Below are 24,897 nucleotides of genomic sequence, written 5' to 3' on the forward strand. Positions count from 1 at the left end.
TTTCGAATTTAACAAACATTGAGCGTACCTGTATTTAATTTGTTGACTGTCTGTCTGCATACTCAGAAAACCTACTATTTTTGCAGTACATGCCACTACTCGTGCCTCAAGAGCCGTGCTTCGTCGGTGCATCTACGCGCGTTCCTTCTCTTGCCACTAATCACGCGCTTGTCGCTTCTGTGTATTTATTGCTCTACGTTTTTGGTACTTGATTACAAAACTGCATGTTCCGTATAAAAATGCCAATTTTTTATGGGGTGCGAATGTAAACAAAATCAAATGAATATGATTGCATCAATTTCCAATAGTATTAAAATTTCCCCCGAAGTACAACGACAGTAAAACATGAAAAACTACTTTCCGGGTGTCGCACCATGGTGCGAATTTGACATTGGATTTAGATATTTTTTCTAATTATTTACTCAATTAGTACGGTCGCCAAGCCGCTCCGAGGCCAGATTTAATTGACTCAGCTCGGCCTTACCCACAACCGGTATCAATGTGTTCGGACAGTTCTCCTGATCACCGTACATGCGGTAGTAAAGCGGAAAAATGGTGGAGGGGATAGTAATGACGTCACAAAGATGGCGGCCGGACCTATTCTTTTTGGCGGTGTATCTCGAAAACCACTTAACCGATTTTAATCATCGAGGTGTCAAATAATAGCTTATATTATGGAGATTATTTCCTTTTCTACAAACATTTACGTGAAACCTATAGGAAAAAAAATTATCACAAAAAACAGTTTTTTTATAAAATTATTATTTTTTATTTTGTAAAAATCTCCGTAAATATTAGCATTTCGCAAATTTTATTTAATATAAAACATATTGCTTCATTATCAAGGAATATAATGAGCCTTAAAACATACAGATCGAGTAATAAACAATGAAGCTACACTCATTTATTTGCGCATGGGTAACGATAACTGGCTTTTACCGGTCGAAACTGTGGTGACTGTTACGATACGTATTGAATGGAATTTATAGAGTATCGGTTTTAATTACTGAAATTATAATTAAAATTATAAAAACCAGACACAATAATGTTACCTTACTTCGACGTTTAGTCTCTTTTTTCGTCTTAATCATAGGTAGGTACATATTTCTTTTTACTTAAAAATTTTATACAGGGTGAACTTTTAACCACCAGTCATACTCTGCGCAGCGACTTTATAGGTCATACTTAACAACTTTTACTATGGGACCAATTCCGAAATCGCGAAAAAAATTTTGACTGTCCCATATAAAGGTGCGACCAACTTTACCAGACCATCACTTTTCCAAACTGAGCTACAGCTGTCCGATGAAGTTAAGTACTTAGGACTAACTCTCGACAATAAACTCAATTGGAACAACCACATCAACAAACGGATAGACAAGGCGGGAGTTGTCTTCTGGCAGTGCAGAAGGATGATTGGTAAGAGGTGGGGACTCAACCCGAAAATTACCCTCTGGCTCTATAAGACGATAATCCACCCCTTACTCTGTTACGGTGCTCTGGTTTGGTGGCCAAGAACAAACCTAGGCAACGTACGAGACAAACTACAAAGACTTCAAAGGCTCGCATGCGCGGCCACCACTGGCTGCACGAGGTCTACCCCGACTGCAGCCATGGAGGTCATGCTAAACCTTCCACCGCTGCACCTACACATACAGCAAGAGGCCAGTCTCTCAGCGGTAAGGTTGCGAACCCTCAAGATATGGTCTAACATCACAGGAGCTCTTCACACAAAATACACCTTTTCAATATTAAAATGAATCAAGAAAGATATCGAACTTCCTTATATGACATCTGATTCTAATTGTGATTATGATTCTTGGGATCATAGTGTAGCTCCAGTCTGCATTTCAATCCGATTAAATCTGATAAACAAGCTAACAAGCTGAGGTGTCCCGATCAATTATTATCAATAATTATTTGGCTTATGATTAACCTCTTCCTTTTAAAGGTTTCATGGTCTGAGCTTTTGCATACTAAAATAATTAATAATAAAGTCCTTTTTATTGTTTTTAAAGATGATATTATACAAAATAGATGATATTATATCTGAATTACTTCTGTCATTACATTTATTAAAATAACACAATACTTGAGAAATTCTGATCTTATTCAGAAATGTATCCACCATGGTCTTCTACCGCCTTTGTAATTATTACTATGAGTATGAAGGTTGAAGGTACTTAATATGTACATCTACGACGAGTAGACTCGATTGAGTTGGCGACATCAATTAACATCTACTGCTCGATTCCACTTTCATTTAACAAAATTAAAATAGTTTTGCATGGCTAGTGACTATTCTTTAAATTATCTACCACTCCCTTACCTGTTTTTGTTGGAATAAAATACATAATAAAGAAACCACTAGCCCATTCAATTAGTATGCAATTCATTTGAAGTCTTCTCAATAATAATATATTTTAATATTTTTAACCCTAGGTTTGGGTCATCGCATGTACATGACATAGATACATACACAATTCAGAAGTTAAGTTAATATTTATCTAATTAGTTTATATCAAATCGCTAATCTGTGACTGTCCACACTATGAATCAATGGTTGAATAATAATAGGAAGTCCTTATACCTATAGGGTATGGCTTAGGTGCAAACATATATATTATAATAGCCTGGTGGCTTATAGTAAACAGTTTTGCGTTTGCAATTTACTGTTATACAAGTTGATATTTATTGATTCTCTGATGACAATCTCTAGATTGGAATGTTAATTGGGATTGAATCAAGATACTGTGCTGAGTTACATGAACAGAAAAAGTAAGTGAATATTATTTAAACATAATATTTATATTCGGCAGTTCTTTATTCGTTTACAATCCTTTTAACCGTTTATTTTTTAGGACAGCAATATCATGCATGCCAACTGTTAAATCTAGCGAGAGCCCCATATTGGCAGTTTGCTGGTGCCATTGGAGTGGCTGCGCGATTCTGATTGGGTCTCAATGATGGTCCTGGTCCTTTGAGTTTGGGTAGCCATGTACATATTATGACATCAAATTGTAATCTGATTTCAAGTGCCTCCTGCATTTTCATTAAGGCACGTTACAGGTTACTACATCTAAATGATACCTATAACTTCTAAGAAACCAACCCGTACCAATACCTTACAACTGTAACAACAAACAACAATGAGGCAAGACATTCCTTAACATCTCTTATGTTATGAGTGGTTCTAGTCCTTCAAACGAAGTGAAAGGGTTGATTTCGAATTTTGAATTACACGCAATGCGAATGCTTCTGATTTTAGCTTAGTGAAGATATGGATGCGCAAAACATACGATTATAATAGCCTAGTTTGGTTGTTTGGAAGATGTCGCTCTTCAGCGATAAGACCGCTTGTTGTGCACCATAGTTTGAGTTATGTGCTTAATCTGTATGTTATTTTCGTTTTTATATTGGTGAGCAACAAAGAATATTTGTACTGTATTATTTTATTAATCTTGATAAAATAAATTTTGTTTCATTCTAAGAGAATATTTATGGATCATATAAGTATATCGAACGAATGTTAAATCTGGTTCCTACCTAATACGTTAAACATGATACATTCGTTTTCTAAAAAGACACGCAGTATAAATTGTTTCCATCCACCACGCACACTTGCGCACACGACGAGTCAAATCAGGGCTGAGCTGATAATTTGTGATAAAGCGGATATTCTGCAAGCAATGCGTGTTATACAAAAGCATCATTCATAAGAGATTATGGTCCTTTTCACAAAATGTTATAAACACCAATATAACTAGATCCCGAAGTTACAGAAAATATACCAAATCGGGGGTCAGACCTAAACTGGTTTGTAAGCAACAACAGTCGGCAAGGCATTATATCACTATCCGCATGATAAATAAACTTTAAATTTGATACTATTAACTATAACAACTATTCCGCCAAACAGAACAATGAATGAGAGATTTTGATTCTTATTATTTTAATATTAAAATGTTAATTATTTTGTTAATGAATTGTTGATCAACAGCATGATTTGAATCTGTGATAAAGTCGCTGTTTGAAAGGATGTATCCTGGGTCACAACACAAATTGACCAGCAAATTTTAATTCAAAATGTCGTAAATGTTTATTAGTGCATGATTTTATTTAATTTATATCAAAGATTGGTCAGGCAACTAAATCTAAACACGTAGGTAAAGTACCTTGTCCCCTACATAATCAAATATAAATATCAAAATTAACATAACGTATAGGTACCTAAATATAGATTATAGTTAAACCTCTTGTTTAACTTAAACTTAGGTTTGAGCAGTTTGACCTGTTAGGTATGAGCAGGTATGGTAATGGCACCATTCATTAGACATTTAAGAGAACAATTGGATAATTGCTGACACTTCACCGATAATTGAAAAATTTCTACCGCTTTGGGCGTTAAAATTTGAGTTGAATGTCCTTTCACCTTTTATTATTTTCGACATGTTTAATTAAATATGTAGTTAGGTACTTGGTTTCAATATAATGAAATGTGAGACTTAAGAGTTCTAAGGCTCTTGTTGAAGGTAAAATGTTACTAAGTCAGTGTTTAAAAACTGATGATAAATACTTGTTTTATAGGATTTATAGTAAACACGAATTACGAATGTTTACTGAGACTTACCTGATTCATAAATGATTACTGATTACCTTTTATTATTCAGTAGAGATAACTATATTTTCTGATGTGACAATCTTTGCCACTCTCTCATTCTTTTAACATAGAAATGTTGAATCTGTTTAGTAACGTCACATATAATCATGAGCGTAAAAGTAAAATCTTGAGCGTTGCGAGTGTTTCAAGGCACGTGAGTTGAAAACAAACTTTGCTGCTCTGGTAAAACATAAACATTTTTATCACATCAATTATTGTCAAATACTGGTTCTAAAACATAAAAATTTAAATATTTATATCATTCAAAACCATAACATGAAATTCCATTCCATTCCACTGCTTATAGCTGCTATAGGGCTAATAAACACACTGTTTTCAAAGATTAAAGAGAGCTTTTTAATTCAGACTACCCTTTGTCGCAAAATATTAATAATCGTGAAAGTATGTATTTATATATCTGCTTTTTATAAACTATATTATGATACCTACTGACACTTGCAATCTCTTGTATATCAAAGAGCAAGAATGTTCAGTTAAAATGTATGTAGGTACTCACTCAATTGCCTATGTGCTCAGGTGAACCACTAACATTCGCCTGCTGAATACCTTTTTGGTAGAAATAATATAAATATGGGCTTCATGGTTGAAATAAAACATTAAATTGAATTAAATAAACCAAATATTGTAGCTCTTTAGTTGTACGCGCGTAAATAAATTGACTTTTCATATGTTAGAGATAAATATATGTTACTTTTGATGATGATAACAGTGCATGTGAATAAAAATTCCCAGCATGCTCCACCATGTCGTCAAGCTCACCATACTTATTAACCTATCGAATGAGCTAATGGTTTTACGGATACTGGAAAGCGATATGTAAATGTACTACATACCTATACGAGGCCTGGATGTTAGTGAGATGACGATATGAGTTGTGCTGGTGTCCGACTTTATTACCTACATATAACATGAGTATCACATGATTATCCACCTGGTTTCTTGAGCTTAATAGTCGCCTCCAAACCTCCCCTTATAGCGACCCCTTTCCTCACACAAAGTTTACCTTAAGTTCATATTAGCCTCACTGGATCACTGTTCACTCTGAGTACTGATAACGTTGGTCACAATATACTAGAGACACATCATTATTCTAATAACACCATAAGAACGTTCTTGACTTGATCTAAAAGCAAATATCACTGCCGCGTCGATCTGTTCGCACACAACCTCCTTTTTCCTACTGTCGTTCTCATCTACCCTCTCACCTTCCCTCAAAAAATCCCAATAACCTCGAAGCGGTTACTTAAGTTAAACGTGACTACTAGCGCCATCTACTCCATGACGTTGGCAAATATTAGCGGGTTCGCAATACGTTGGCGACAATTCCGACCCTCATCATTCTCAGAATTTGTTGATGAACTATTTACACTCATATTGAACCGAACTCATTAGCACCAGGTAAACAAACAATAATAGGTATAGGTATGCGCTCAGAGCCGGCCGGCCGGCCGGCGCGATAAGGAAAATAAACTCGTTATCTATGCAACAACTGTGCCGCAACAATTAACACGTCGTGCTGTCGCTAAGCGCTCAACCGAACTGGCGGCGTTCTTGGTACCGGTCCAATCCCAAATATTTTTACTCCATGTTGTTCTAGGTCTTCCCTTACCTCTTTTACCTTCTATTTTACTTTCTATAATTTTTCTCAATATGTCATATTTACTATTTATTAATGTGCATGTTAGGTATGTATTAATATGTTTATAAATATGTAGTTATATATATATATATATATGCCTTTGCACTTAATGCATCGTGTAGTATTTAGTTACGTTTGTAGGATTAGTTACTTCTTTAGCCTTGCCGTCATGTACATATTGTTTTAGTTTGACTACCATTTCTTATGTATCTCTCTCACTTAAAGGTTAGCTGGAAGAGATCCCTTAAAAGGATAAGTTCGCCTTTGTACACATTTACTGTATTTTTTCTGTGTTATGTACTTGTTTTGTGCAATAAAGTGTTTACTACTACTACTACAATGTCTAAATTTTCGGGTAGTTATAACATTTATTGGTTAACCAACCAAATACAAAACCGCCTGGATCTGTCACTGAACAATCTGACTTTAACCTACATTATTTGATCATGTAATGTTTTCATATACCCTCAACTTAAGGAGACATTTGAGGGTAGATTTTGTTTACTTAAATACGTGGTTGTGCCCAGTAAGATGGCGCCACTTTTTGATATTTAACAAATTTAACACATGATTAAAAAAAATAAGGATCTAAGTCAAATGGCGATCTAAAGGTTTTAATAATGTGTCGAATGATCTCAGTAAATTTACTGTGGCCACGAAGTTTTCTTTGACAATCCACCTCTATTTCAATTTCTCTTTGGTAAAATAGATCACTGCAGATCGACGTGGCACTCAAAAAGGACCATAATTCAGTAATGAATAACTTTTCGATTACAATTTTTCAATTTTACATTTATACAGTAAATAGGCCACAAGGGCACTTTTACACGTCAACATGGAATTTACATACAAACAAAAACAAGCACATCAACAATTATAAAATACAATTAATTGAAAATATTAATGCAAAATAAAGTATTATTGTTTAAAGAAAAAAGTAAGTAAACTATTATTATTACTTAGAGATGTATGAAGTCTCTAAATGTTGAATTACAAAAAAAAAACAAACAGATACAAAAAGAAATCTAAAATTACTTAGAGGTGTAAATATCTCTAAATGTCAGAACTAAATGATTTTTATCAAATTATCCTTAGAGATGTAAAGAGTCTCTAAGAGTCAAAAATTCAGTATAATTAAAACATTCATCAGGATAAAAGAAACATACGAGAACCGAATGAGGTGTCTCTCTAAGACTAATTTGATAAAAGTCATTTAGTTCTGACATTTAGAGATATTTACACCTCTGGATAATTTCAGTTTTTTTTTGTATCCCTTTTTTTTATTATTATTATTTTAGTAATTTTTTTGTAATTGTATTTTATACTTAATTGTTGATGTGCTTGTTTTTGTTTGTATGTAAATTCCATGTTGACGTGTAAAAGTGCCCTTGTGGCCTATTTGCTGAATAAATGTTGAAGTTGAAGCAGACCAGTCTCCACATGGCTTTATTCCAGGTACGGCATCCCTCGCGACGAAAGCGCAAATTTCCGTCGCGCAGTAGAAACACTGTGCCCCGCCTACTGTCAGAACAAGTCCATCTGGCTGGCCTCCGAGATCACCATGGTGCCACCCAACATCCTCAGCGAGCATGGAGTGAAGCTGTCAAGGCTGCTGCAGCGGCCCGGGGAATATGTCCTGGTGTTCCCCGAAGCCCATTCCTGCTCAATAACTACTGGGTTCGGGATATCGGAGAGTGTATACTTTGCATCAAACGCTTGGCTGACGGATGTGTTTAAACTGTTTCAAGTGAGTTTTTTTTGTTGCTATTTAAAGGGAACGACATAATAAAAAAAAAATAGGGAGTTATCTTTTTCTTTTTCACAATCCATAACTCCCATGGGAACAATATAGCCCTTTGTCCTTCGGTACACCTGCATGAAATAATAATACATTGTGCAACGAGGGGGGTAAGTGAAATTTTGGATACGAGGGTGGTAATTCCCGACAGCCGGAGGCTGGAGCCACCCGAGTTTGCAATATTCTTACCCCCGGAGTTACACACAATGTTTCTCATCACACTTGCGAAGAAAAAACTAAATTATAAGCCAAATAATTCTTAAATACGGTGATATATCAAACATTCGTCCGCCATTTTGTAATTTCTTGGCAGGTGAGGCATCGAAGGCACAGACATAGTCGGCATTCAGCCACGATTGAAAATTATATAAACATATTTTAAACGGCTGTTAAATTAATCAAATTAAATAATTTTAAACATAAACAAAAAAAGTTAAATTATAAACGTTAGTATTTTAAGAGTAAAACTCATTTATGCTACTCGGTTTGTATGAATAAGTGACATAATTAAAAAAGAAGCTTTAACTCCCTAGGGAGCTATAGCTTTTTCTTGACAATCCATAACTCCCGCGGGAACAAAATAGGCCTTTGTCCTTCAGCACACCTGCATGAAATAAGATCTTTTTCGAGCAAGTGTGACGAAAATAACGTGTTATGGCAACAGGAGCTGCGCAACAGCTGCGAGCCGACCATGTTCTCCCTGGAGCAGCTCCTCCTGAACGGCAGCGCCGACTCCTCGGCCCCTCACCAGGTGTGCTTCGTGCTGGCCACGCTGCTCAGCGCCGAGCTGGAGCACCGCCGCGCCCTCGACCACAAGGGGCTCAAGGTAACGCGCCCGTGTTGCACAGAATACGTGCCCTGTCTGAGAAAACTAAGTGTATATAAATTCAATCCGCACGGCGGGACCCGCTTGTGGGAGGCCGATGGGATGAAATCACTGTCACAGTCACTGATGGGTTCGAAGGACCAAAAGATGTACGGGTCGTACATCTGAGCTGATATGATTCTTGATGGTTGATTGTGGTCTTGATGGAAACACTGATTTTGGTATATGCATTTATTGATAACCAAGGTATATGAGTACTAGCTAGGAGCACGTATAAACGTAAACTAATTCATAAATCGATGTATGGCGTAATCGCAAATACAGCAATTATTATAAAGTCATTATATTTAATTTAAACGCTGACGCGAGAAATGTGCGATGCTTGCATTGTACACAGGCCGTCCCCACATTATGGGACATCGAGGGAAACCTTAGATATAAGACATAGGACATTTTGCTAAAAGGAAACTTTATTTTTAACCGACTTCAAAAAGGAGGATTAAGAGATGATTGAATTAATTATTGATTCTTTATTCCGACATTTTATTTGCAGGTGCAAGAACGTCCCCCATCGTCGGCGCCGCTCAACACGTCGTACTTCCGCGCGTGGAACACTCGCGACCAAGACGAGTGCGAGTACTGCCGCTCCACCCTGTTCCTGTCCAAGGTTAGACATCACTAAACGTAGCTCGCAGTATCAACCCCCGCCGCCGCCGGTCACGTAGTCCGCGCGTGGAACACTCGCGACCAAGTCGAGTGCGAGTACTGCCGCTCCACCCTGTTCCTGTCCAAGGTTAGACATCACTAAACGTAGCTCTCAGTATCACACCCCGCCACCGCCGGTCACGTAGTCCGCGCGTGGAACACTCGCGACCAAGACGAGTGCGAGTACTGCCGCTCCACCCTGTTCCTGTCCAAGGTTAGACATCACTAAACGTAGCTCTCAGTATCACACCCCGCCACCGCCGGTCACGTAGTCCGCGCGTGGAACACTCGCGACCAAGACGAGTGCGAGTTCTACCGCTACACGCAGTTCCTGTCCAAGGTTAGACATCACTAAACGTAGCTCGCAGTATCAACCCCCGCCGCCGCCGGTCACGTAGTCCGCGCGTGAAACACTCGCTACCAAGACGAGTGCGAGTACTGCCGCTCCACCCTGTTTCTGTCCAAGGTTAGACATCACTAAACGTAGCTCGCAGTATCAACCCCCGCCGCCGCCGGTCACGTAGTCCGCGCGTGGAACACTCGCGACCAAGACGAGTGCGAGTACTGCCGCTCCACCCTGTTCCTGTCCAAGGTTAGACATCACTAAACGTAGCTCGCAGTATCAACCCCCGCCGCCGCCGGTCACGTAGTCCGCGCGTGGAACACTCGCGACCAAGTCGAGTGCGAGTTCTACCGCTACACGCAGTTCCTGTCCAAGGTTAGACATCACTAAACGTAGCTCGCAGTATCAACCCCCGCCGCCGCCGGTCACGTAGTCCGCGCGTGGAACACTCGCTACCAAGACGAGTGCGAGTACTGCCGCTCCACCCTGTTTCTGTCCAAGGTTAGACATCACTAAACGTAGCTCGCAGTATCAACCCCCGCCGCCGCCGGTCAGGTAGTCCGCGCGTGGAACACTCGCTACCAAGACGAGTGCGAGTACTGCCGCTCCACCCTGTTTCTGTCCAAGGTTAGACATCACTAAACGTAGCTCGCAGTATCAACCCCCGCCGCCGCCGGTCACGTAGTCCGCGCGTGGAACACTCGCGACCAAGTCGAGTGCGAGTTCTACCGCTACACGCAGTTCCTGTCCAAGGTTAGACATCACTAAACGTAGCTCGCAGTATCAACCCCCGCCGCCGCCGGTCACGTAGTCCGCGCGTGGAACACTCGCTACCAAGACGAGTGCGAGTACTGCCGCTCCACCCTGTTTCTGTCCAAGGTTAGACATCACTAAACGTAGCTCGCAGTATCAACCCTCGCCGCCGCCGGTCACGTAGTCCGCGCGTGGAACACTCGCGACCAAGACGAGTGCGAGTACTGCCGCTCCACCCTGTTCCTGTCCAAGGTTAGACATCACTAAACGTAGCTCGCAGTATCAACCCCCGCCGCCGCCGGTCACGTAGTCCGCGCGTGGAACACTCGCGACCAAGACGAGTGCGAGTACTGCCGCTCCACCCTGTTCCTGTCCAAGGTTAGACATCACTAAACGTAGCTCTCAGTATCACACCCCGCCACCGCCGGTCACGTAGTCCGCGCGTGGAACACTCGCGACCAAGTCTAGTGCGAGTTCTACCGCTACACGCTGTTCCTGTCCAAGGTTAGACATCACTAAACGTAGCTCGCAGTATCAACCCCCGCCGCCGCCGGTCACGTAGTCCGCGCGTGGAACACTCGCTACCAAGACGAGTGCGAGTACTGCCGCTCCACCCTGTTTCTGTCCAAGGTTAGACATCACTAAACGTAGCTCGCAGTATCAACCCCCGCCGCCGCCGGTCACGTAGTCCGCGCGTGGAACACTCGCGACCAAGTCGAGTGCGAGTTCTACCGCTACACGCAGTTCCTGTCCAAGGTTAGACATCACTAAACGTAGCTTGCAGTATCAACCCCCGCCGCCGCCGGTCACGTAGTCCGCGCGTGGAACACTCGCTACCAAGACGAGTGCGAGTACTGCCGCTCCACCCTGTTTCTGTCCAAGGTTAGACATCACTAAACGTAGCTCGCAGTATCAACCCCCGCCGCCGCCGGTCACGTAGTCCGCGCGTGGAACACTCGCGACCGAGTCGAGTGCGAGTTCTACCGCTACACGCTGTTCCTGTCCAAGGTTAGACATCACTAAACGTAGCTCTCAGTATCACACCCCGCCACCACCGGTCACGTATTCCGCGGCCTTATAGCCATGCACTTATAATCATTTTCTCAACTTCCGCGCGTACAAGACAACACTCGTCTTGTTAACACATTACGTAACTATGTCGAAAGTTTAAAGGGCCATATGTACTGTAAAACGTTGTACGATACATGTGCGAATTTCCTATTTTTCGCCCTTGTATCGTAATGTACAGTCGCCATCAGATATATCGGAGCGGCCGAGGTGCTCAAAAATATCTGAACACGCCCTTTTAACGCCTTGATAATAGACGTGTGTTCAGATATTTGGCTGTTATTTGGGTTAGTGAATATTTCATAGAAAGTTTATAATATGCGTGTAGATAAAATAGTGTATGTAACTGTACATAATTAGGCATTAAAACACTCGTGTGATCTTTTTAAGAAACTCACTTCGTTCGTTTCTTAAACCCACACTCGTGTATTTTAATGCCTTTTATTATGTAGCAGTTACATAAACTACTATTACAGTACATATGGTGCTACTTTACCGCACTAGTTCGAAAATTAGCATATTACGTTACTGTGTCGAACATTTAAAGGGCCATATGTACTGTAAAACGTTGTACGATACATGTGCGAATAGTCGCACTTGTATCGTAATGTACTATTACAGTACATATCGGGCTACTTTACCGCACTAGTGCGTAAATTAGTAAATTACGTAACTGTGTAAAACCTATAAAGGGCCATATGTACTGTAAAACGTTGTACGATACATGTGCGAATAGTTAATTCGCAACCCGTGTCGGTTTAAAACACTCTCTTCGGTCGTGTTTTAATTTATCGCCACTCGTTCCGGATTCCCTATTTCTTGCATTTGTATCGTAATGTACTATTACAACCCTTTAACTTTTCGACATAGCTACATAATGTGGTAATTTACGCACTAGTGCGGAAAAGTAGCAGCATGTGTACTGTAATAGTACATTGTGCAACGAGGGGGGTGAAATTTTGGACACGAGGGTGATAATCTAAGACTCGAGTTTGCAATATTCTTACCACCGGAGCTACTTTATAGCACTAGTGCGAAAATTACCATGTTACGCTAGGGAGTTATAGCTTTTTCTTCACAATCCATAACTCCCGCGGGAACAAAATAGCCCTTTGTCCTTCAGCACACCTGCATGAAATAAGATCTTTTTCGAGCAAGTGTGATGAAAATAACTATTACCGTACACATGGTGCTACTTTACCGCACTAGTGCGCAAATTAGCATATTACGTTACTGTGTCAAACATTTAAAGGTCCATATGTACTGTAAAACGTTGTACGATACATGTGCGAATAGATAATTCGCAACTCGTGTCGATTTAAAACACTCCTTTCGGTCGTGTTTTAATTTATCACCACTCGTTTCGAATTTCCTATTTTTCGCACTTGTATCGTAATGTACTATTATTGTATAGGTGACCGGGCTCACGGGCCGCAAGTCCGCCGTGTGCCCCGAGCACGCGCTCCGCCTGCTGGAGACCAGGAAGCACAAGAACGTGGATCTGCACACGCTCGAGTTCCTCTCGTCGTTCACCACGCCCGCGCTCGAGGAGATGCTGGAGCGGCTCGACGCGCGCACCGCCGGCGACCAGAGCGCCCACGCGGACCCCGAGTAGAGGTCAGTCATATTCACATTTATTTTACGAGGGGGGTGGGGTTAGGGTCGGCAACGCGCATGTAACTCCTCTGGAGTTGCAGGTGTACAATAGGCCACGGAGACTGCTTACCATCAGGCGGGCCGTATGCTTGATTGCCACCGACGTAGTATAAAAAAAAAGCATACATTGTCATTTTTTTTTTTTAATATTATAGGACATTATTACACAAATTCCGAAAAACTCATTGGTACGAGCCAGGATTTGAACCCGCGACCTCCGGATTGAAAGTCGGACGTCATATCCACTCGGCCACCACCGCTTCCTTATGTACGAAATATCATTTTTAAATAGTATTTATAAATATTTATATATTATATATATCGTTGTCTAAGTACCCTCAACACAAGCCTTATTGAGCTTACTGTGGGACTTAGTTAATTTGCTTTTCGGTGAAGGAAATCATCTTGAGGAAACCTGCATACATCTGCGAAGAAATTCAAAGGTGTATGTGAAGTCCCCAATCCGCATTGGGCTAGCGTGGGGACTATAGCCCGAGCCCTCTCGCGTATGAGAGGAGGCCTGTGCCCAGCAGTGGGACGTATATAGGCTGAATTATTATTATTTTATTAACATAAAACAATAAATTGTGCCTAATAATAACACAGGTAAGGAGTAAATAATAAAAATCTGTAGAAATAAGAAATAAAATATCAATATTAATTCATGTCAAAAATTTATTGGTTTTTTAAAGCTATTCAGTCAGAAGTCCAGTTACGGAAAAGTAGACCTTCTGGATTAATTTATTTCTTTATTTCAGGCCAATTTGCCCATAGATTGTTAGTTATATACAGACTTACAATACTAGTGTTAGTACATCTTAACCTATGTCTCACGGCTTCATTTGGGGTCTTGGTACACAGGACGATGAGCTGACGCCCAGTGACAAAAAAATGGACAGTCCCATCTCTCCGCTATATCTACCAGCAAGCTGTTGGTGCTACCCCGCAAGCGATGCATTTGAGAGGCGATTCTTTTTCTCATGATTGCATGAAAATCGTCCATTCGAGATTAAGAAAGATTTCAATTTTGAGACAAATCCGAGATAGCTAGGTGTGTTTTTTATACATGTTATGTAACCCTCTTCAATTCTCAGTCTAAAGTGAAGTCATTAGTAATAGGCTGAATCAACTTTTTTTGTTTTGTTATTCTGTCCCGTTGTCCAAGGGACAACAGTGGCACAGTTTGTTTGAAGAGACGTTGTATGCCGTTCTATTAACATGCTTAGTAGGGGGCCCATTATGGACATTGGTTATAACGACCACAAAAACGCAAGTTTAATACATTTAAGTACCATAGAATCAGTATTTCAATGAACTTTTGTCCCCTGGACAACTAATCGTAACCATGGCAACGAGTGACGCTAAAAAGTTGATTCTCCCAATAGTACATTGTGCAACGAGGGGGGTAAGTGAAATTTTGTACGAACTAATTCGATAATATCGAGCCTTTTCTAAAAACCCCAAATTAGGTTGCGTTGTTTTATCACAGAGTTCCTATGTCCACCTCTTGTCTCCATCATCAGATCAGCTCGATGGTACCATAATATTGCATTGTCACCCGAGTTACATATGTATGCAAAATTTCAGCTCAATCGGAAACCGGGAAGTTGGTCAAATTTAACTTCTTCTTCTTCACGTGCCATCTCCGTCCAGGAGGTTGGCGACCATATGTCTATATGTCTCTCTATGTTCAGTCATGCGAATTAGTCTATCTATGCTCTTCACTTTTAACCAGTCTCTTATATTTTTAGTCCATGATGTGCGCCTTCTACCACGACCACGCTTGCCTTCAATTTTTCCTTCAATTATTAATTTCAGTAGGTTGTATTTATTGTTTCTATATATATGTCCAAAATACGCTGCTTTTCTTTTCTTAATTGTTGATACAACCTCTAGATCTTTTTTCATGATTTCCAAAACTCTGATATTAGTTATCCTATCAGTCCATTTTATTTTGAGCATCCTTCGATAAATCCACATTTCAAAAGCCCTTAGCTTGTTGATTAAATTCTTTTTCAAGGTCCAGCTTTCGGAACCATACATAAGAATTGGGATGATGTAACATTTAACCATTCGCCACCTCAGTTTTAGGTTTATTTTTCTGTTAGTTAGAAGTTTCCTCATTTTCTGAAATGTGTTTCTGGCTATTTCAATTCTCGTCCGGATTTCCTTCTCTGATTCCCAGTTTTCATTTAACCAACAACCCAGGTACTTATAGCTTTTTACTCTGTCTATTATTTTGTTATTTAAGGATAGTGGTGTTAATGTTTCTGAAATTGGTGTTTTACTAACAATCATGTGTTTTGTTTTATTTGTGTTTATCCTCAGTCCATATTCCAAAAGTGTGTTATTCAGTTTTTGCAGCATTATTTGTAGGTCTTCAGGGTTAGTAGCTAACAAGACGGTATCATCAGCGTAGCGAATGTTCTGTATGAGTTTGCCATTTATACGGATCCCAAGGTTAAGTTGGTCAAAAGCATTTCTGAAAATCACCTCCGAGTATAAGTTGAATAAGCAGGGTGACAGGATACAGCCCTGCCTTACGCCTTTCTCTATTTGGACTTCTTCAGTCAAAATGTTATTAATTTTGATTTTGGCTTTTTGTTTCCAGTATAGGTTCTCTATAAATTTAATGTCGTTGCCATCTATTCCAATCGATTTTAATATATTGATTAATTTAGCATGATTAACGTTGTCAAATGCTTTTTCGAAGTCGATAAAGCACATGTGAACATCTACTTTAACATCTATACATCTTTGTACCAAAACTTGGACTGCTACCAAAGCATCTCTAGTACCTAGTCCTGCTCTAAACCCAAATTGTGTGTCACTTATGTTTTCTTCTATTTTATTGCAGATTCTTTTTTGTATGATTTTTAGAAATACCTTCAGAAAATGACTCATAACGCTGATCATCCGATGATCGCCGCAGCTTTTGGCATTGGCCTTTTTAGGTAATGGTGTGAATATTGACAAGAGCCAGTCTTCAGGGAGCATATTGTCTGATAGATAAAATTTGTTAAATAATGCAACTAAATCATCTATATTATAATCATGTATCAATTTTAATACTTCCACTGCAATTCCATCGGGACCCAGTGCCTTTCTACCCTTCATATGTTCCAAGGCTGATATAAATTCTGATTTCAGTATTGCTGGACTTTCTAAGTTGAGTTCGCTTAGCGGCTCAGTTGGTATCCTGTCATCTTTAAAGAGATGTTGAACATAATCTTGCCAGACTTCACAGGCTTCTTCTTTATCAACAACAATGCTCCCATTTTGTTTTACGAGTGTACATTGAATTCTTTTATTGTTTATGTTTGTGAATTCTTTTACCCGTTTATGCAAATTAAAACTATCATGTATCTGTTGTAATCTTTCTATCTCTTTACATTTATTCGTTAACCATTGTTCTCTTGCAGCTCTAATTTCCCGGTTGATTCTTACATCTATTTCATTGTATTTGTTCTCATTTATGTTTTTATAAGTCTGCCTTTCATTCATTAGTAGTAAAATATCATCGGTCATCCATTGTTGTCGCTTTCCCGCCTTTTTACTAGTTAGCTCTTCCGCTGTTATGTTTCTTATTTCCGTCACAAGATCTGTATATGTAGTCAAGGGATTATTCCCTTTCTTACATATAGGTTTTATACAATTATTAAGTTTAACACTTACTGAAGTTTTAACTGTCTCATCTTTAAGGCGATTTAGGTCAAATTTCATTATGTTGGATGGCGGTTTCAATTTCTTTAATTTTAAAAGCATCTTGGCGCATACCGGGTTATGGTCTGATTTTACGTCAGCCCCGGGATATGTTTTGACTTGAATGATGGAGTTTCTAAATCTGTGCTTTATCATTATGTAATCGATCTGGTTTCTTACAACATGTGATGGTTTGTCAGCTGGTGAGCGCCACGTGTAAAGTCGTCTTGCCGGATGTTGGAACCAAGTATTTGTAATGACCATGTTGTTTTCGGAACAAAATTCTACGAGCCTGTCTCCTCTAACATTCCTTTTCCCCAAGCCAAATTTCCCCACAATTTTTCCTTCTTCTCCTTGTCCCACCTTTGCATTCAAGTCCCCAATTATTATATTGATATCCTGTGATTTTACTGACTTTAATAATTGGTCTATTCCCTCGTAAAATTCTTCCACTTCATGGTCATCACCGTCACATGTTGGGGCATAGACTTGAATTATGTTTAGGTTGAAGGGATGAGCACTGATATTTAACATCATGCATCTATTAGAGAAGTGAATAACATTCGAAACATACTTTCGAAGTTCACCCCTCACCATGATACCGACCCCGTGGTAGTTCGATTTTTGACCGGATGGGTTTCCCGTATAGAACAGCGTGGCGTCGTCTTTGTCAATTCTTCCGCTATCAGCTAGTTTCGTTTCACTAATCCCCATTATATCTATCTTTAATCTTACCATTTCTGCTATGACATTTTCTAGTTTACCCTTTTTATTTAGTCCCCTGACGTTCCAAGTACTTAGATTAATGCTTTCTTCTTGTTTCTTCTTCTTAATCTTCCTTATCCTTCCTTATCCTTTCCTCCTTTCCTTATCCTTTCCTTATCCTTCCTTAAATTTAACTTGCAAGATTTGTTTACAGACAACGGTCAGGTGAAAGTAAATAAAAGCTTGTTAAAATTATGTCTATTTAAAAAAATTGCGATATTTTCTTTTAGACGAAACCAGTGCATCCACTCAAAATGCCTCAGGAGCACACTGCAGCCGTCGACAGGAACGGCCGGAGCCCCTTCACTGATGTTTCCAGGCCGAATAGGGCTTACGATTCCGGGATCCCGCGCATTTAGTCCCACTTGTTGTGGGATTCCGATCCCGCGGGATTCGGGATGTAGTTTGTATCGTCAGCCTCCCATCTTACAAGCCGGGAGATAACGTTGCCATTTTTTTAAACTGCGCACCGCATAAGGTACCTACGCCAAAGGGTACTTAAACTGGCCTACTTCCAAAATGGTTTGCTATTGTGAAATCAGTCAAACAAGTTCGTTAATAGAAAAAAGCGCGGATTTCAAATTGTCTATGGGACGATAACATTTCGCGCATACATTTTTTAAATATGCCACTTTTTTCTACTGACTGAAATTGCTTGACAGACCATAAGTGTGAATTTTGCGTCCGTATTCGCTAGTGTCATAGACAAAACTACAAGTTCACGTAAAATATAAGCAAAATAAAAACGGGCCTTATTTGGAGCAGGTACCTTATTTTTGATGATTTTAACAAACGTGCGTTTTGAATATTTAGAAAATAATACTTTTTGTTTAAATTAAATTAATTTAGTTTTCATTTATAATGTTATTTTTTAAAATAGGGGTCCTCCATTAATAACATCACACGAGGGGGAGGGAGGGGTACAAAAATGTGACATGGGGGGGGACATACCTTATTTTTGATGATTTTTGATTTTAACAAACGTGCGTTTGAAGAATATTTAGAAAATAATACTTTTTGTTTAAATTAAATTAATTTAGTTTTCATTTATAATGTTATTTTTTAAAATAGGGGTCCTCCATTAATAACATCACACGAGGGGGAGGGAGGGGTACAAAAAATGTGACATGTGACTTGGGGGGAGTGAACAGCTTTGTGACGTCACTTAACTTCACATATAAACAAAAATTGTACAGCTAAATAACTAGTTTTTGCAACGATATATAGTTTTATTGCGTGACATTTTATTCCTCATCGGTTTCGTGTCATAAAATTTCTAAATTGATATTAATAAAAATATTTTTTTATTAAAATAATACTTCATTCTAATTGCTTATTTCAGTTATTTCGTTAAAGAGATTGACAAATATGTGACGACACACCAGGGGGGAGGGTTGCCTAATGTGACCAGGTGTAACAAGGAGGCAAAAATTCATGCGATGTAATAAACTGATGACCCCAGACGTGTAAGAAAAAAAAAACAAAAATAATGATACAAATTGTATGGCATCGTACTTGTGGGCCAGCTTCGTATATGGCGGGGTTTAACACTAACCCCCTTATTCATAAACGTGTACTAAAGTTACGATGCCGCTGATCATCGTTTGCCCCTTTCCGACGTATAGGTATGATGGAAAGGGACAAACGATGATCAGCGGCATCGTAACTTTAGTACACGTTGATGAATAAGGGGGTTCATGAATAAAAGGAGTTCATAAAATGAACCGGGGGCTTTACGTCCAAAGCTTTAAAAGGGATAGTAATAGTGCAATTTGCCGCCAGGGGCAGCACTAGCACATACCGTAAACCATAGAGTAACATACACTACCATCACAAAGTTTAATACCAAACACGGAATATGCATATTTGCATTTTCATTTAATTTTTTTTTTTACGAAAATTCTACTTTGCAGTAGGTACCTACAATCCGAAAAATAAAGCGTTAAACGATTTATTAATCAGAATTTATTAAAAAAGACATAAGGTAGAAGTACTAGTGCTCGACACTGCACTAGTCACCGACATGGGCACTTTATTTCATGGAAATATAGGTTAAATTTGAACAACGAAGATTTTTCTGTATTCGATCTTAATCCTTGTCACTTTGACATAAAGTGCCCAAGTCGAGTACTAGTGCAGCGTCGAGCACTAGTACTTCTACCTTATATATATAATAATAAAAAAAAAAATCATAGTTCCTCATCGAAAAATCCTCGACGCTTTTCCACTACAGAGTAATCATTTATGATACTAATAAGCTCCAAGGGTAAGGGTGAGGTTAAGGGTTTGTCCAATGGCTAAGGTCACCCTGTATACTATGCATTAAACAGTTTATAGACAAGTTTTCGCAGATCATTCGTTACAAATAAATATGACATTGATGTATTACGGCGGTTGATTTACAGTTTGTGCTAGTGGCGCCTACGCAGAATTTTGCGTAACCTATTCCGCGAAATCTACTTTTTTTCAATGTTGTAAATGTGTAACATTAAGTTAATTTAAGTTTAGTAATGTAAAACGTAAGATAGCGAAAAACATGAACCATAGCGTAACAAGGGTCGTCAGTACTGAACTATCTACAGTGGACTGTACATAGTTTAGTACGTGGATAATACTGAAAGTTTCTGGAATGAGCCATTTAGAGGTCACGCAATGAAAATCTTGAAAATATAACTTGTTTGGAAATTGTATATTTTTAGATACAATTTGTTCGGTGATGATTTGTATTTTTGGAATGCTGTTTGAAAATTATATGTCAGGGATTTTATAAATATTAAAAAAAAAGATTTCAGGAGCTTTCAGTATGACCTAAGTACAAGTGATTACAATCACGTCTAAAAATATCGATATGTGTAAAGTGCCAATAATAGTATAGACGAACTTGTTGGCCATATATTAAGGTAGTGTATACATATATTTGGCACTTTGTCCGTATCGTCATTTTGAGACGTGACTGTACAGATATTAACACATTCAGTGCTAGCGCAAGCCGATAAGGTAGTAATATCTTTAGGTATTTAAATAAAAGTAAACAAAATCTACCCTCAAATGGCTCCTCAAGCCAGTAGAGGGTAGATGAAAACATTACATGATCAAATAATGTAGGTTAAAGTCAGATCGTTCAGTGACAGATCCAGGCGGTTTTGTATTTGGTTGGTTAACCAATAAATGTTATAACTACCCGAAAATGTATAAATGATTTGTTTAATTTTATTTAAATACCTAAAGATACAGAGTTATAGCGAAAAACGCCTGCGAACAGAGAACCCGCCTAGCGCGTCGTTGGAAGTGAATGTGTTAAAAACGATTACATAATAATATTAATTATGAATATACCCACCATTAATATACCTCGTTTTTTTGCATTAGAAAAAGGATAAACAATCTTGACGTGCCTTTTTAATAAAAAAAACGTTTAAAAAAATAGTCTTCTTGTTGTGCCATGTCATCATCTCACGTCGGCGACCATCTCTCGGAATTTACTTATATATACCTACTTATGAAACCAAATTAATGTAAATGATAATAAAATATATATAAGTAAATGTTTCGACGACCAGTCTGGCCTAGTGGGTAGTGACCCTGCCTACGAAGCTGATGGTCCCGGGTTCAAATCCTGGTAAGGGCATTTATTCGTGTGATGAGCATGGATATTTGTTCCTGAGTCATGGGTGTTTTCTATGTATTTAAGTATTTATAAATATTTATATATTATATATATCGTTGTCTAAGTACCCTCAACACAAGCCTTATTGAGCTTACTGTGAGACTTAGTCAATTTGTGTAATAATGTCCTATAATATTTATTTATTTATTTATTTACATAATGGATATATACCGAGGTGTTACTATAATTAGGTTAAATCTAAAATAGGCCCTTGAGGCATTGTGCAATCAAGGTAATAAATATCGATACGGACAAAGTAACAAAAATATGTACACACTACCTTAATGTATTGGCATTAAGGTCGTGTATTGAATGTAGTTTTAAGTTGCCGTTGTTGCCCATAAAGTCGTGCATACATATTTTTGGCACTTTGTCCGTATCGATATTTAACACATTCACTGCAGGGGACCCACCTGGTGGGCGCTCGTGAACTTTGTTCAGATGCCGGACAACCCGCTGGGCGGGTTTTGTACGCAGCTATAGACCACCGGTTTCTGGGGTAGTGTGCCGTTTTTTGTCTGGCAGTGAATGTGTTGACTTTATCAAGGATGCTGGCGGCGTTTCCATCTGCATATAAATTGTTACATACTTCATGTAAATTATTTTTCAAGTTTTTTTTTAAAGACACGTCAGGATTGTTTACTTTATGCTAAAAGACGGGGTCTAGTCACGTCTGAACGCCACGATCGAAGTGCCAAAAATATGTATACACGACTTTATGGTCCATATATTAGGGTAGTTTATACATATTTATGGCACTTTGTCCGTATCGATATTTTCAGAAGTGACCGTACCTATAGTATATGTAATTATGTTTAAGAATGTTGTTTCAGTTGCAGCTGTTGCAAATGTTCAACTGTAGGTTAAGTTATTTCTCTAAAGATGGTCAAAGACTGAATTAAAAAAAAAAGTAGATTTAATATGCATACATTCGGCCATTTGATAGTCGTAAATTTATCGTAGAATATATTAAATAAAATTAATAACGTTTGTGTAAGTAGTCGTGAGTACATAATTAAGGAAGTACATTATATTGATTACTAGAATTCATCCCAAATAATAATCAAATAAAGGGAGGAAGTCCAATTAGGGCCTGTTTCACAATGTCCAATAAAATCCTGAATAAGCTACTTGCCACTTATCTGACGAATAAAGTCAATTTTGGCGTTTCAAAATAAAGATGAGATAAAGAAAGAACATTGTGAAACATGCCCTTAGACTAGAAAATCACAGAATCAGAGATTGAAGTTGTACAGCAAACCGATTATAAAACAACTTTTAAAAATAAACCGTATTCCATTGGAACAGTGTTTCATTTGTTTTGTTTCGTTCAATTTTCAAATAAAATAAAATCATCTGTGTTCCCTGCACTATATTATAGGACATTATTACACAAATTGACTAAGTCCCACAGTAAGCTCAATAAAGCTTGTGTTGAGGGTACTTAGACCACGATATATATAATATATAAATATTTATAAATACTTAAATACATAGAAAACACCCATGACTCAGGAACAAATATCCATGCTCATCACACGAATAAATGCCCTTACCAGGATTTGAACCCGGGACCATCGGCTTCGTAGGCAGGGTCACTACCCGCTAGGCCAAACTGGTCGTCTAAATCGTCGTCTGAATGGCTGGGCCAAGCGAGCGAAAGTAAACTTTACTTCAATCAATCAATTTTTCGTGTTATGGCTCCATCAAGGTGTTGATGGTTCTACCAATGTCGAGGTTGGATAAGACACGGCTAGTATATGAATTACGGAAGGTGGAGATTGGTATATACGGGGAAATACTTTAGAAGAACGGCGAATGAAACACACGTAATTCGAGACTGTCATTTATTTTGTATCTGCCGGTTGGCGGCAGAAAACCAAAGTACCTACATGTTTATACAATATACAGCATTCTCCCCTTACAGTTTTTTATAATTTTATAACAGCTGTAAGTGACAGGACACAATAAAAACTATATACCTATTACTAAATCTACTTAACAGATTTTGTACATTTAATGTACCTACTGACGTAAGGAGGTATATTTATGTACACATGCAAATTTATATACTTACAACTATACTAAACAAATTGTTTAAACCTCGACACTTACACACCCGTCAACAAGTATACAAAATTGAATCTTATGAGTTACATATGAACACTTCAATTGTATACGGTAGGATGTTAAAGGTACAGCAACTTAATATTTAAGGCAAACCGATACATTAAAGTAACAAATACAAATATGTATTCTACGTGTCTAAAAGTGAAACCGAATGGTTTAATCTATTTCAAAACCATATCTTTTAGGTGGAACGTGTATCCTTTTTGGTCTCGGCACGCGGGTGTCGTCTGGTGGCGATACAAGCGGTGACCGGGTCGGGGTCGGGGTGCGCGCGCCCCCGGCCGCCGCGGGGCTCGCGGGCGCAGGCGCGGGCGCGGACGTCGGCGCGGGCGCGGACGACCTACTTTGCTCCTCCTGCGCAGGAGTTGACTCAGGGGAAGGGGCGGATCCAGTTGCATAGCTATCGATAGCGATATCGTTAGCTTCATCTGGCACGATCGAATAATCGCGGTGCATCTGGTCTACATGTTTTTTATATACTTTACCGCCGCTCCGAATGTAATACGTTAATGGTCCGACACGTTCGCATACGGTACCGGTTTCCCACGCAAAGTTATTATTTTTATATACTTTAAAATATACCCGATCTCCTACGGCGAATTCTCTCAAAGAACCTTTTTTATTAGGGTTCCGTAGCCAAATGGCATAAAACGGAACCCTTATAGTTTCGCCATGTCCGTCTGTCTGTCTGTCTGTCTGTCTGTCTGTCTGTCTGTCTGTCTGTCTGTCTGTCTGTCCGAGGCTTTGCTCCGTGGTCGTTAGTGCTAGAAAGCTGAAATTTGGCATGGATATATAAATCAATAAAGCCGACAAAGTCGTACAATAAAATATAAAAATTTAATTTTTTTTAGGGTACCTCCCCTACACGTAAAGTGGGGGTGAATTTTTTTTTTCGCTTCAACCCTAGAGTGTGGGGTATCGTTGGAAAGGTCTTTCAAAACTAATACGGGTTTTCAAGAAACATTTTTTGATAAAGTGAATATATTCGGAGATAATCGCTCCGAAAGAAAAAAAAAATGTGTCCCCCCCCCTCTAACTTTTGAACCATAGGTCAAAAAAAATATGAAAAAAATCGTGGAAGTAGAGCTTAAGAAAGACATTAAATGAAAACTATAGCGGACATGATCAGTTTAGCTGTTTTTGAGTTATCGCAAAAAGTTTTCC

The 24,897-nt window shown here is 38.9% G+C and overlaps 1 protein-coding gene across 1 annotated transcript; it reads left to right on the forward strand.

Annotated features, from left to right (window-relative positions):
* The first annotated feature begins 7,164 nt into the window (after positions 1-7,164).
* On the forward strand, positions 7,165-19,805 carry LOC133534008 (protein Jumonji-like). The gene is made up of 5 exons (XM_061873097.1): positions 7,165-8,067; positions 8,783-8,944; positions 9,498-11,627; positions 13,228-13,430; positions 18,167-19,805. Exons 1-3 carry the CDS (start codon positions 7,882-7,884, stop codon positions 9,624-9,626), a joined length of 477 nt encoding a protein of 158 aa, XP_061729081.1. The 5' UTR covers positions 7,165-7,881; the 3' UTR covers positions 9,627-11,627; positions 13,228-13,430; positions 18,167-19,805.
* Positions 19,806-24,897: the final 5,092 nt, after the last annotated feature.

This window comes from Cydia pomonella, unplaced genomic scaffold (genome assembly GCF_033807575.1).
Source record: "Cydia pomonella isolate Wapato2018A unplaced genomic scaffold, ilCydPomo1 PGA_scaffold_32, whole genome shotgun sequence".
NCBI lineage: Eukaryota > Metazoa > Arthropoda > Insecta > Lepidoptera > Tortricidae > Cydia > Cydia pomonella.

Bases quoted from the DNA above. Each gene is read 5' to 3' on its own strand.
- LOC133534008 (XM_061873097.1), top strand. From the start codon at position 7,882: ATGGTGCCACCCAACATCCTCAGCGAGCATGGAGTGAAGCTGTCAAGG. The intron at 8,068-8,782 runs GTGAGTTTTTTT...TTATGGCAACAG, and splicing joins ATGTGTTTAAACTGTTTCAA to GAGCTGCGCAACAGCTGCGA. The intron at 8,945-9,497 runs GTAACGCGCCCG...TTTTATTTGCAG, and splicing joins TCGACCACAAGGGGCTCAAG to GTGCAAGAACGTCCCCCATC.